The 12789-nt window shown below is 43.3% G+C and overlaps 1 protein-coding gene across 7 annotated transcripts in view; it reads right to left on the bottom strand.

Annotated features, from left to right (window-relative positions):
* The window catches only part of fgf13 (fibroblast growth factor 13), a 312099-nt gene that overhangs the window by 104539 nt on the left and 194771 nt on the right, over positions 1–12789 (bottom strand). Inside the window, exon 1 of one of the 7 annotated variants that reach the window (XM_033030317.1) lies at positions 6385–6498. The exons of the other annotated variants lie outside the window; for them this stretch is intronic. Within the exon in view, the coding sequence (XP_032886208.1) occupies positions 6385–6415 (31 nt within the window). The 5' untranslated portion in view covers positions 6416–6498. Of the gene's footprint in view, positions 1–6384; positions 6499–12789 lie in introns of those variants that run through there. 7 annotated transcript variants of the gene reach the window in all.

The raw sequence follows: 12789 nt of genomic DNA, 5'->3' as shown, positions 1-12789 counted from the left end.
GGTTTGTAGGTTAATTGGCTTGGTAAAATTGTAAAATTGTCCATAGTTTGTGTAAGGTAGTCTTAATGTGCGGGGATCGCTGGCTGTTGTGGACTAGGTGGGCCGAAGGGCCTGATTCCATGCTGTATCGCTAAACTAAACTAAACTAATTAAATTCTGAAGAGCTGAGACTATACATTTGTTAAAGTCTGGAAACAAGTAACCGCAGATGCTGGAAAGATACAAAGTGCTGGAGTAACTCAGCATCCCTGCAGAACATGGATAGGTGACGATTTGGGTTAGATACCTTCTTCAGTCTGAAGAAGGGTTCCGACCCAAAATGTCACCTATCCATCTTCTCCAGGGATGCTGGCTAACCCGCTGAGTTACTTGTTAAAGTCAATCCTCAGTGCCTGAGGCTTGTTTGTCAGAACTGAAGGCATCACACTATTAAATGATATTTATATTTGAAAGGACAGGCCCACCGTTTTACAACTACTTAGTTTGTGTTTAAGAGGTAAATGCAACGGTTTCTCTCTCTACAGATGCTGCCTGTCCTGCTGAGTATTTCTAGTATTTTCTGTTTCTAGTTTCAGGTTTCTAGTACCTGCAGCTGTATTTGATGAGCCTTTTTGTGAAATCCTAGTATCGGAATGAGCTGAAGGACTGGAACTATTTGGATTTCTGTACTTAACTGCATTTGTGTGTTCCCTGTAAATGGTGTCTGGGTTTGTGCACACACAACCGATGTTGGGCTCAGGGTTAATATCTCACCAATATCCATTACTCTATTTAAAGCTGCTTCATTTAGCTACATAATAATATTATGTCAGGCAAGTGCAGATGGGTTCATTCTCAATTATAACTTTGTGTGCTCTTCAAAAATTCAAAGTGTCAGAAAGCAATTTAGCGATTATTCTAGTTGGGAGGACCATGAAATGCAGCTATTTGTTTCAACAGAGCATTTTAATTTCACTAAATATCCCTAAAGAACGATTTCCTGGATGATTGAGCCATTAATTTCTGCACTCTCAAATTAGTCCCACTCCCCCCACTCTTCCCAAGACACCTGCATTTGTCTCAGGTTGGTATCCAATTCCCTTCAGAGGTTGACTCTTGAATCTGCTTCTACCACCTTGATATGCAGCACACTGCAATCATTATAACCATTCTCCCTGAATTAGTTGGAAATGTATAGCTGATAGGAAGGAACTGCAGATGCTATTTTATACCAAAGACAGACACAAAACAATGGAGTAACTCAGCTGGTCTGGTAGCATCTCTGGTAAAAAGGAATAGGTGATATTTTGGGTCGGTATCTTTCTTCACACTGAAAGATAGAATTTCTGTCTGAAGACTATCTTCCAATCTTTCAGTCTACCCTTCAGTTTGAAGAGGATTTCCGAATCAAAACAACATCTAATCTTTTTCTCCAGAAATGCTGCCTGACCTGCTGAATTACTCCAGCATTTTGTGTCTACCTAATGAATAGTTGGTGTTGTCTTTGGAAAAGCCTATCAACTGCGATGCATCACTGCGCTATGTGAAGATAGTGAGACCAGAAAAAGGAATAGACTATCCATCCCTCAAGTCTACTCCACCATTCAGCAGGACCATTGCACATATTTACTGCAGGCACCACAATAACGGATTAAGGAAAGGTTCCAGTTATAGACTGCAATGTCCCATCTACCTCACCACAGCACAATAATCATTCTCCAAAGATCTCAGGTTGAATAGAAATGAGTTTGAAGATGGAAACTGGGGCATCCTGAGTACATTGTTCAGGTTGAGGAATTGTCCCCTTTATTTCCTAATTGCATTGGTCTTATAGACAGTTCAATAAAGAAGCATTCTCTGGAATCAGAAGGCCACATAATAAGCCAGAATCATTATTTGGCCTATAAGTACTTCTAGGTGAAACCAAATGTAACAACAATCACCTGGGCTAACAACAATTAGCTCTTGTGGCTACAGGAATCAAATGATATAGGGAAAAGCAGGAACGGGAGTACTGATCTTAGCCGTGATCATATTAAATAGCATTGCTGGCTAGAAGGGCCGAATGACCTACTCCTGCACGTATTTTTCTATGTTTCTATGCATTTACCAGCCTCCTAAGTATCCATTGTTGCCTGTTCAGGCCTCTGCTGGACATATTTGGTCAATGATTACATCAAAGTTGCTGCATTAAAGAGGTAAATATTGACGATGAGAGTGAGAGAGAGGGAAAGAGAAGGAAAAGAAACTACAAAAATAGGGAATAGGCCCAATTATTGCAACCTGCAGCAACATAGTTGTATCATTCCAATTTCAAAGATTGGGTTCATCAGAGATTCTGTGCAAAATCCTGACATGAGATTCATTTTAACTGAGTGGAGCTTAAAAGAAAACAAACCTGACAGCAGGAAATCGTGAAGGACAAAAGAAATGCTGAAAATAAAGAGGCCATCTCTCAACGCTGAAACCCAAAAGCTCAAGCTGACCTATGATGAAGGTTTTCCATTTTCACATTTATGCATTGCAACTCAGATCACTGGAGCTGGTTTGAGAATGTGGTTCCAGAAATATTAATAAAATGTTACTGGCTAAAAACATTAAAATACAAGACTGCCTACACAAAATATGTCAACAATGGTTGAAAATGTTACTGCTATAATGGGTTTTAAATCACATTGCTCATAACTCTGCACAATATGTTTTGCCAATCCTACTTATTAAACTATGGCAAAATTTACAAGGTTGTCTTCACTCACTGAAATTAATTTGGATGAATTGAATCTGTATTATTGGAAAATCAATCAGCTTTCACTGTATAGAGTTGTAGATAGCACGGAAGGTTGTCAGAGGACTCAGCGGGATGTAGATCAGTTGGAAATCTGGGAGGAGATATATTAGTATAAAAGTTGATAAGTTATGTTGCAGATGCATAAAGCTTTGGTTAGGCCACCTTTGTTGTATTGTGTGCAGTTCTGTTTGCCACACTTTAGGAATGATGTGAATGCTTTGGAGTGGGGCAGAGAGGTTCCCCAGGATGTTATCTGGATTGGAGAGCATTAATTATTCAGAGAGGTTGGACCGACTTGGATTGTTTTCTCTGGAATGTCAGAGGTCGAGTGGAGACCTGAAAATAGAAAGTGGTAGGTGGCTGGATTGCATGGCCTGGGCAGATAGAACTAGATGCAAAGCGATGTTGAGGAGGCATTAGGAGGCATCGTTTGGTAGGGAATGTAAAGGTGTGCAATATCTGCAGGCAGATGGAATGAATTTAAATGGTTGGTGCAGACATTGTGGGCTGAAGAACCTGTTCCTCTGCTGTACTTCTTCATTTTTCCAGGTACAAAAAGAGCGATAGCAGAAAACAAGTTGTTTGGGTGTCATTTTTTAATCAGATTTCCATGTCCAACAATGATTCTCTCTTATTATTGAATTAATCAGAGGCACATCTTTTTCAACTGTGTAAAGAGGAAAATATGTGTGATTAAATCACTTTCTCTTTCCACCCTAAGAGGTCTTAACATTCTCTTTAGCTGAGGTAAATAAATAGGGCAAGCCAGGAGCAGAATGGCAACAGAGAATGTATGTAAGCTGATTTCCAAATATTCAATAAAAGCTGGAACGCCAAGAACCAATTAGTTAATTTCACTTAACTTAAGTATTTGTGATAAATCAGCAACTATTGACAAGGAACTGCAAAGTTGGGTCTTGAAATATGCAGGGTGAAGGAAAAGGAGATCAGGAATTTGGAAAGTTTTAGAAATTTACTAGACCAAGTGCAGACCTGTTGGGTCTGTTCCCGCAATGCGCGGTTGCAAGGGGAGGGGGCGGCCTGACACCACGTGCTAGGCGTACGCCGTCAAGATGCTGCGTACACCCTCAATGCGCCTGTGGGCCGAGAGGCTGTTGACGCGCGGGATTTTCGGACAGTGCAAGCCAGCGAGGACGGCGAAAAGCAGCAGGTGGAGCAGGCGATCTTTGCCTTTGGCCAGCGTGATGGAGCCGGGCCGGGAGAGGGGGGGGGGGGGGAGGGGGGGAAGTGGAGGAAGTAAAATCGCTAGCGAAATGAGAAAAATGTCTCACACACTCTCACACGCACACTCTCACACACACACTCTCACACACACACTCACACACACACACTCACACACACACTCACACACACACTCTCACACACACTCTCACACACACACACTCACACTCTCACACACACACTCTCACACACACTCACACACACACTCACACACACACACTCTCACACACACACTCTCACACACACACTCTCACACACACACTCACACACACACACTCTCACACACACACACTCTCACACACACTCTCACACACACTCTCACACACACACTCACACACACTCACACACACACACACACACGCTCACACACACGCTCACACACACACGCTCACACACACGCTCACACACATACGCTCACACACATACGCTCACACACACGCTCACACACACACGCTCACACACACACGCTCACACAAACACACATACACTCACACAGACGCACATACACTCACACAGACGCACATACAATCACACAGATGCACATATACTCACACAGACATACACACACACACAGACATACACACACACACACACACCGAGTTTTAAAAGTATGTAGATTAATTGATGATGATGTAGGAAAGATTTTAATAAATGTAATGTGTACTGAGGTTCAGTGAAAAGCTAAAATTCAACACAGTGAGAATGTGATTGGAGAGAACTGTGGACTAACAACAGAGAATGTTAAAGGATCTGCAGGTCTAGGAAATGTTACATGAGGATGGGGATGGGGTAGAGGTGAAGATAAATTTAAGAGGTAAAGTCTGTGAGAAGCATCAATAATCAGTCCACAAACATTTAGACACCTTCTTGTACAATGTGGAAAATAGTATTGACGGACCCTCCATTAAATAACATGGGAACAGTTGAAGATTACTCAGCCCATCTATCTTGTTCCATTATCAATGATGGGCGTGGCTGCCCAGGATTATAAATATTAGGGAATGGTTTCATTTTTTAAAAACTTTTTACTTCTCCTTTGATCTCTTTGATGTGGGGTCTACTTTGCTGCTTTATGCACCCCTGTTTATTTTATTTTCACCTCATCGCCCATTCGCTGCAAATGGAAGGCATAGTTCTCTCTCATCAAAGAAACCAAAACCCAGTTGGTTGATTAACATAGCTGTACGATGAATCAAGCATGACCTTAACACCCACATAGTTACACAAAAACAAAGCACAGTGCCAAGATTTAAATGTGCATAAAATGCACACGTACAGAGCGAGGCATCACAGATGAGGGAAGCTCATAGTTCTTGGTACAGTAATTTCATTTGCAGTCTTTTTGTTATTAGATGTCTATTGAATGGGGTGCAATCAGCTTCAACTTCTCTGGGCCACATGGAAGAAGGTCAGAATCAGTCTCAATTGATTACCAGGGACTTCAAGTTGCAACTGAAATAGGGAGTGGGCAGAATAGTAATGCGCAGAACATGACTGCCAGCCCTCGCTAACCAGCCCATCCCTACTTCAATATAATGGAGTTTCTCTCTCCACAGATGCTGTCTCGCTTGCTGAGATTCCAGAGTTTCCCACCTATATATGGTAAACTACTTGTGTTTTATTCATTCAGTTCATGTTCATAAAGTCAGATAATTACCCCCAAACAAAATTACTCTTAAACATTACACTGAAGAAATCTTGAGCTGCTAAAATGCCGGAGTATTGCATATGCCTTACAACAATACCACAAATTCAGGTACAAAATTCCAGTACGTTGCCGTTTATGCAAGGCTGTATTTAGCTTTCAACATCAACGTTATTAATTATATGAACCGCCGCGGGCGGGTGTGCGCTCCAGGTACCCCAACAGTTGGCGAACACACATTTAGCACCCAGGCAAGCTACCCTTAATCCAGCACGACGGAGCGCACCCCCCGCTCGCCAGCACCAAGGAGAGCTCCTCGCTGCTCAGCCCCAAGGCGAGCTCAGCGCTGGTCAGCGGCAAGGATAGCTCCGTGCCGGTCAGCACCAAGGAGAGCTCAGTGCCGGTCAGCACCAAGGATAACTCCGCGCAGGTCAGCACCCCAAAGCGCTCTCCGCTCGAGGGCATCACGGAGAGCTCTTCATTCGCCTGCAGGAACTGGGCGTTGGTTACATGTCTCTATCAAGTTCAACAATTAATCCCAGATCATCAACATAAACAGATATTGGTGAACGTTATTCTATACGAGTCAAATGCAATATCTTTCGGACTGCAGACGGAAACACGAGAGGCGTTTTTCTTTTGTTTAAACTACGGTGAAAATTAATCGCCCGTAATTGGTGACAACCCGGCCGCGTTAATTTGTACGAAGGGACCCCTCGGTTAACCCTACCTGAGACAGATCTTCTCAGCACCAAGTCCATGTTTGAAACTCTGAAAATGGTTCCAACAACTGACTGCTCTCCGCAATGGACTCGCAGACGGGGAGGGCAGACACGGGAAAGTTTAAGGCATTAAGATGTGTATTCTCTTAGGTACTGGCCCGAACCATCCAGGCCGCGCATTAGGTATGGAGGGATCATTAGTGGGCATTAGTGAGAGAGCATTATGACTCTTTCACCATGTCATTAATGATTCATTCAGGAACTGTGTAGGTCTGGCAACTTGCGTGCACTTTGGTAGACTTTCAGTACATTATCCTGTAGTATCTCCTCATAAAACCAAATTGAACCCATTTTCTGGCCCTAGCATTTGCGATTTCCGTTCTCGGGTTACAAGAAATATATGTAAACTGATAGCCAGGCACTGTGCATTACGTGCACATCAGCCTGGCGCTCGATGCATGCACAGATTCTACAGATTAGCAACTGCTAATCTAACCATTTTGTGTAAAGTGGAAAACATTATCGCTCGTTCACTTTGCAACCCTGAATAATTGATAAACAATGAATGTCGCCGCAGTTAGGAAGCTCCTCAGTCCGCATGGGATACAAGGAAATTATTCTTCATTTACCAGGGAGCATGTTTATTAATGTTTAACCATTTTTATAATGTTCCAATCTTGTCGGTGCACTGTTCTCACACCTCCCCGTTCCGCTTTATATTTGCGATCATCCCTCTCCATTCTCAGTCCTAATGCAAGGTCTTGACCGGGAACAGCGACAATTCCTTCCCCACCACAGATGCTGCCCGACGGTTGAATTCCTCCAACGGTTTGTTTTTGCTCCAGATTCCAGCATCTGCAGTCTCTTGTAACTCGTTGACACATCCCCACTTATTTTCCACCTCTCTCAACCCCACCACAATCAGTCTAAAGAAAGGTCTCGCCCCGAAACGCCGCCTATTCATACACTCCAGAGATGTTGCCTGACCCGCTGAGTTACTCCAGCACTTTGTGTTTTGTTTCTTGTGACTCCATGATTTCAGGATGCGTCCTGACTGCCCACAGCTAAACACTACAGACCCCCCCCCGTAACGGTTAAACAAGTGTGCTTTACTTTTTTGTCTTCTTCGTCTTCATTTTTCCGAAGCCCCCCACGCCCCCACTAACCAACCACCTCTTTGTTTCTTCCCACTCCCCATCCCGTTCTATTCCACTGGAGGGGGAACCCAGCGCTCTCCCTCTCTGGCCATTTGAACGAGGGAACCCGCAACTTTTTGAGAAGCGGTGGTGCCGATATCATTCATCTTTGGTAATTGAAAGTACAAGAAAACCGCGGATCCTGGAAATCTGAAATAAAAAGAACATCGAGGGAAATACTCGGCGGAAGAAAATGCTTTGATCTGAAACATGCAACGTTTGTCCTGCGGAGGCTGCCTGAACCGCCGGGTATTTCCTGCATTTTCAGTAATTCAACGTGGCAGTCAGCTAGTTTGTATATTGAAAGAACTGCAATATAATTAAGTGCTGAGGGAGGTGAGGTGTCTCCTTGGTGCAGCGATAACTCTCTGACCCCAGTCAGTGGAACATCAATCCATACTCAATATTGAATCCGGCACATGATCTATGTTGAGACTTTAGCGCACTGCTGCATTACTGAAAGTTGCTTTCCCCCCCCCCAATGAGACGGAGACTGAATCCCTTGTGTCACAGTTCAGGATGAATATCCACCGGGTCTCGAGTCTCCTTGCATCAACACTGGCGAGGGCAGATAATCCAGGCATCATGATCTGTTGGTCATCAGATGCATTGTGCCAGATGCATCCAGTGTAACATTGACTGCTGCCAAAATCTTCGTTGATATCTTCGTCATCGCAATCTTCTGCCGGCCTCCTATCTCCAGGCTCCACGGAGTTCCACTTATCCACATCTTCCATGCCTGCCCCAAATCTCACTCGCACATCATATCAGGCGTGTTCCACCTTCTCAACCATTTGCACACCCACTGATAACCTTGTGTCTTTCTTTCTCTGCCACCCCCTTAGCTTTGTGCACTCCCCTGTTAGCCCGGGCATTCCAAGTTTTGTGCTGCAGCATTCAATCTGAAGTCCTCTCCATAAACCCTGCCATCACTCCCCTTTTCTTCGTCTTTCTTCTTTTAAGACAAAAAAAATCAACGACTTATTCAACAAGCTCCAAGTCCTTGGCTTTAATTGTAAACTTACACCAGCCTGCACCAGCTTTCAGTCCACAGACTTTGTGAGAAACACATGGGTTCATTGCATAATATCAAAACTGCGAATAAATACAAATTGCCCTGACACCTCAAAATTATTGATTGGTTTTGAAGCACATTCTAACCTCTTAAATAATCTGCTTCAGGTTATTTCAAGTTCTTTCTTCACTAAAATGAGAAAATTATTAACCATTGAAGGGATAAAAATAAAGCCAATAACATCCAAGACTCCACACCATCCTGCCAATGCTCTCATCTCAGTACGAACACTGGGAAGAAGGTACAGGAGCCTGAGAACTGTGACTCCAGGTTCAAGAACAGCTTCTTCTCAGCAACAATCAAGCTGTTGAACATGATATAACACTAACCTCAGCAACTGTGGTCTCCATGGCCTATGTTTTGGTTGCACTACCAACTGTGAATTTGCACCATTACGGCTATAAATTGATCATATTATTAATTATTCTGCATTATCAGTGTGTTATTGCATTGGTGCCTGTAAAGCTGCAGCAAGTAAGAATGGCATTGTTCCGCTGTAGGTACAGATGACACTCATGACTCATAAGTGGATTGGAACCACACACAAGGTTCAGACATTGATAGCTTGCTGCTGTGTGTGGCTGAAATTCAAAAGATGCATTTATGGAAAAAAAATGTAGAAACCTAATATCGCCCGCTCATCACATTCCCCCTGTGGATGGCAACAGATTATTAAATCACTTCAATTCAGGTATTGATCACTGGTCTTGGATTGGTTCTAACATCATGCTCTTGAACACTACTCAACACTAACCTCAGCAACTATGTTCTTTTATGGACTGTCTTTGGTTGCACTGTGAGCATCAGTTTTGCACTATTATGGTTACCTAGTATTTCTGATTATTGAATAATTGTATTATGTCTTAATATATCTTTATCAGTGTTGATTACCATATAATAAACAACCCGTTGGTTGCAAACTTTAATTGTTGTATATGTATAAGACATGTATATTGAATTGTTCCTGTGTATAGTGTAGTTTAGTTTATTGTCACGTGTACCGAGGTACAGTGAAAAGCTTTTGTCATGTGCGAACCAGTCAGCAGAAAGACTATACATGATTACAATCATGCTGTCCACAGTGTACGGATATATGATAAAGGGTATAACATTTAGTGCAAGATAAAATCACTAAGCATTTACAAAAGCACCAAGCATTTTCAGGTACTATCATAAGGGGCATTTAAGAGACATTTGGACAGGTACATGGATAGGATATGTTTAGAGCGTTTGAGCCAAGTGCGGGCAGGTGGGAATAGTGTAGGTGGGACATGTTGTTCGGCATGGGCAAGTTGGGCCGAATGGCTTGTTTCCACTCTGTCTGACTCTGAATCACCTGCACTGATGGCTTGTTCATAAGAACTCATTGACTGAATTCTCTGCATTGTTTTATTATACTCCATAAGTCATGACATCCATGGGGAGGCCAAAATTAGGATGTTGCATATTGTCTACCCTTTATACTTGGTCTATCACTGTGCTCTTCCATAATTACACTAAATCTAACTGCCAGATGACTGATATTTTTACAGCCCTGTTCACATATTTATTTCCTAATGCTTTTTTTTGTAGACATGAAGGTGTCATAATGTACCCTAAATAAACATTCTTGAAACGTTGCCGGAAAATGAAATAATGCCATTTAACCTTTCAGATGTGCTGGTACGCTACACTGGTGCATTCCATCCTAATAAAAGCTGAAACTAACCCCAGTTCCAACCACCTCCATGTTGGGTTTGCTCTGTGTGGATTGAAACTGTTTACGTGAGTTAATTTCAAGAATTCTGCTCCATGTATAGCCTTTGCTCCAGTACTGTCCCCGTTTACGTTCGAGAGATTGAAGCACTCTTCACTATTTCTGATTTGTGAATTAGCCCCTTTTGGAAATTTAGAACATAGAACAACAGTACTGTCCAGAACCAGATCTTTTGGCCCACAATGTCTGTGCCGAACATGAAAAATGTCTTGTTATCAGGACTGAAGGGCTGAGTAATAGGGAGAGGTTTGGCAGACTCGGACTTAATTCCTTAAGCGCAGAGGGCTGAGGCGTGATCTTATAAAGTTGTATAAAATGATGAGTGGAATAAATAAGGTGAATGCAGAGTCTTTTACACAGGATAGGAAAAACAAAAACTAGAGGTGAAGGGGGAAAGATTTAATAGGAACTTGAGGGACAACTTGTTATCCAGAGGAAGAGAATCAAGAACCAGAGGACTTAGGATTTGTGAGAGGGGAAAAATGTAATAGTAACCTGAGGGCTTTCCTCTTAGAGGCTGGTGAGAGTATCAAACGAGCTGCCAGAGCAGGTAGTTGAGGCAGGTGCAATAACAACATTCAAAAGACATTTGGACTGGTATGTGAATAAGAAAGGTTTAGAGGGCTATGGCCAAATGAAGGCAAATCGGATTAGCTTAAATGCGATATGTTGGTCGGCATAGATGAGTTGGGCCAAAAGGCCTGTTTTTGTGGGGTATGACAAGGCCTGTTTTTGTGGGAATGTGGAAGCACATTCGCCAGAAGCACAGCAGGAGTTCAAGAAGGCAGCTCACCTCCACTTTCCCAAGGGAATGGGAATGGGGATAAATAAATTCCAGCTACACTGCCTCCCAAATAATGATCATAGATGCAGATTGGTCACAATGTTCCTCAGCGGCTGTTCATCATCCTGACCTCAAAGGTTTCAGTGGTAGAAAATGTCCGCTCACTCTATAAAAGGGAAGATTCGTGTGGAAGCTGGATCAATGCAAGCATTGATTCACTCTGCTGCCAATGATCAATATCAGCATCTGTTTTTAACAACTTTCTGGATTTTGAAGCTTCTGTTCCCAGTTTGGATTTTGATTGATGTGAGTGTGAGGTTGCTGAATCAGGCACTGAGATCACTGCAGAACCTATTTAGTTTTGATATTTAACTCAGAGATACAACATGGAAAGAAGCCCTTTTGCCCACCAAGTCCATGTTGACAATGGATCACCCATTCACACTATCCACCTTTACATCCACTCCCTACACACTAGGGGCAATTTTACATAGGGCAAGTAACTTACATACACGCACATCATTGGGATGGGGTAGGAAATCTCCTGTGGAAACCCACGTGGTCATAGGGAGAGCTTGGAAACTCCACACAGACAGCATCCATGGTCAGCAGCACCACTGTGCCCTCATGTTTCTCTCATACTGATAAGGGATAAAGTAAAAAGCAGAAAACAGTGGCAGCTTCTGGAAAGGTTGGTGAAAGATAGCGTGGAATTCACTGGTTGGCCACAACAAACAACAGACTGACCTCCGGGAGGGTGTGAGAGTTTGACATGGCATGGACTTTAGTCGAGTGCCAGACTAGACTAACTTTCAACGGCGAAAAACAAAAAGATCACAGTCTACTCAGTAGGCGCAGAAATTATCTACAACAAACTGTAAAGTATTTTACTAGCTCCACTGTCAGTTGGTCTGAAATTCACCCTCATTCTTTTCCTGAGTTCAGTCTTGGCAGATTCTCTGGAGCTTAAAGGGCCTGTCCCACTAACGCAACTTTTCAGCGACTGTCTTCGACCTTCAAGCTCGAGGGCACTCGCCTGAAAAACCTCGAGCTGGATCGACCGTCAGCGATGAAACCGCGAGCCGGATCGACCGTCTGCACACACACACTCACACATACACACACACACACACACACACACACACTCACACACACACACACACACACAGCAAAGGCGGGGGCCAGGGAATGCGGGAGAGCGCTGTCTGAAATTTACACCCGCGATGAACAGGAAGGTAAAAGACGGCTGGCACAGTGTACGGTAAGTCCTTTAGAGAGCGCGGAGAGAGGGAGGGGGGAGAGAAGGGGAGAGGGGGAGAGAAGGGGAGAGAGGGGGAGAGAAGGGGGGAGAAGGGGGGAGAAGGGGGGGGGGGGAGAAGGGGAGAGAAGGGGGGGAGAAGGAGTGGAGACACTTTTAAGAAGCCAGACAACTTTTAATAAAGTTTAGCGGGCATTTAACATTACCGGTTGGTTTACTTAACTATTTTTTCTCAACGAGCTTTACCTTCGACTACCTTCAATTACCTTAGATTACCTTTGATTACCTATAATAGTATTAGGAGCTACCACGACCTACCTCGACTAAACCTATGAGTCAAATAT

This window comes from Amblyraja radiata, chromosome 12 (assembly GCF_010909765.2).
Source record: "Amblyraja radiata isolate CabotCenter1 chromosome 12, sAmbRad1.1.pri, whole genome shotgun sequence".
NCBI classification, from domain to species: Eukaryota; Metazoa; Chordata; class Chondrichthyes; order Rajiformes; family Rajidae; genus Amblyraja; species Amblyraja radiata.
This window is presented reverse-complemented; position numbering and strand designations above follow the sequence as displayed.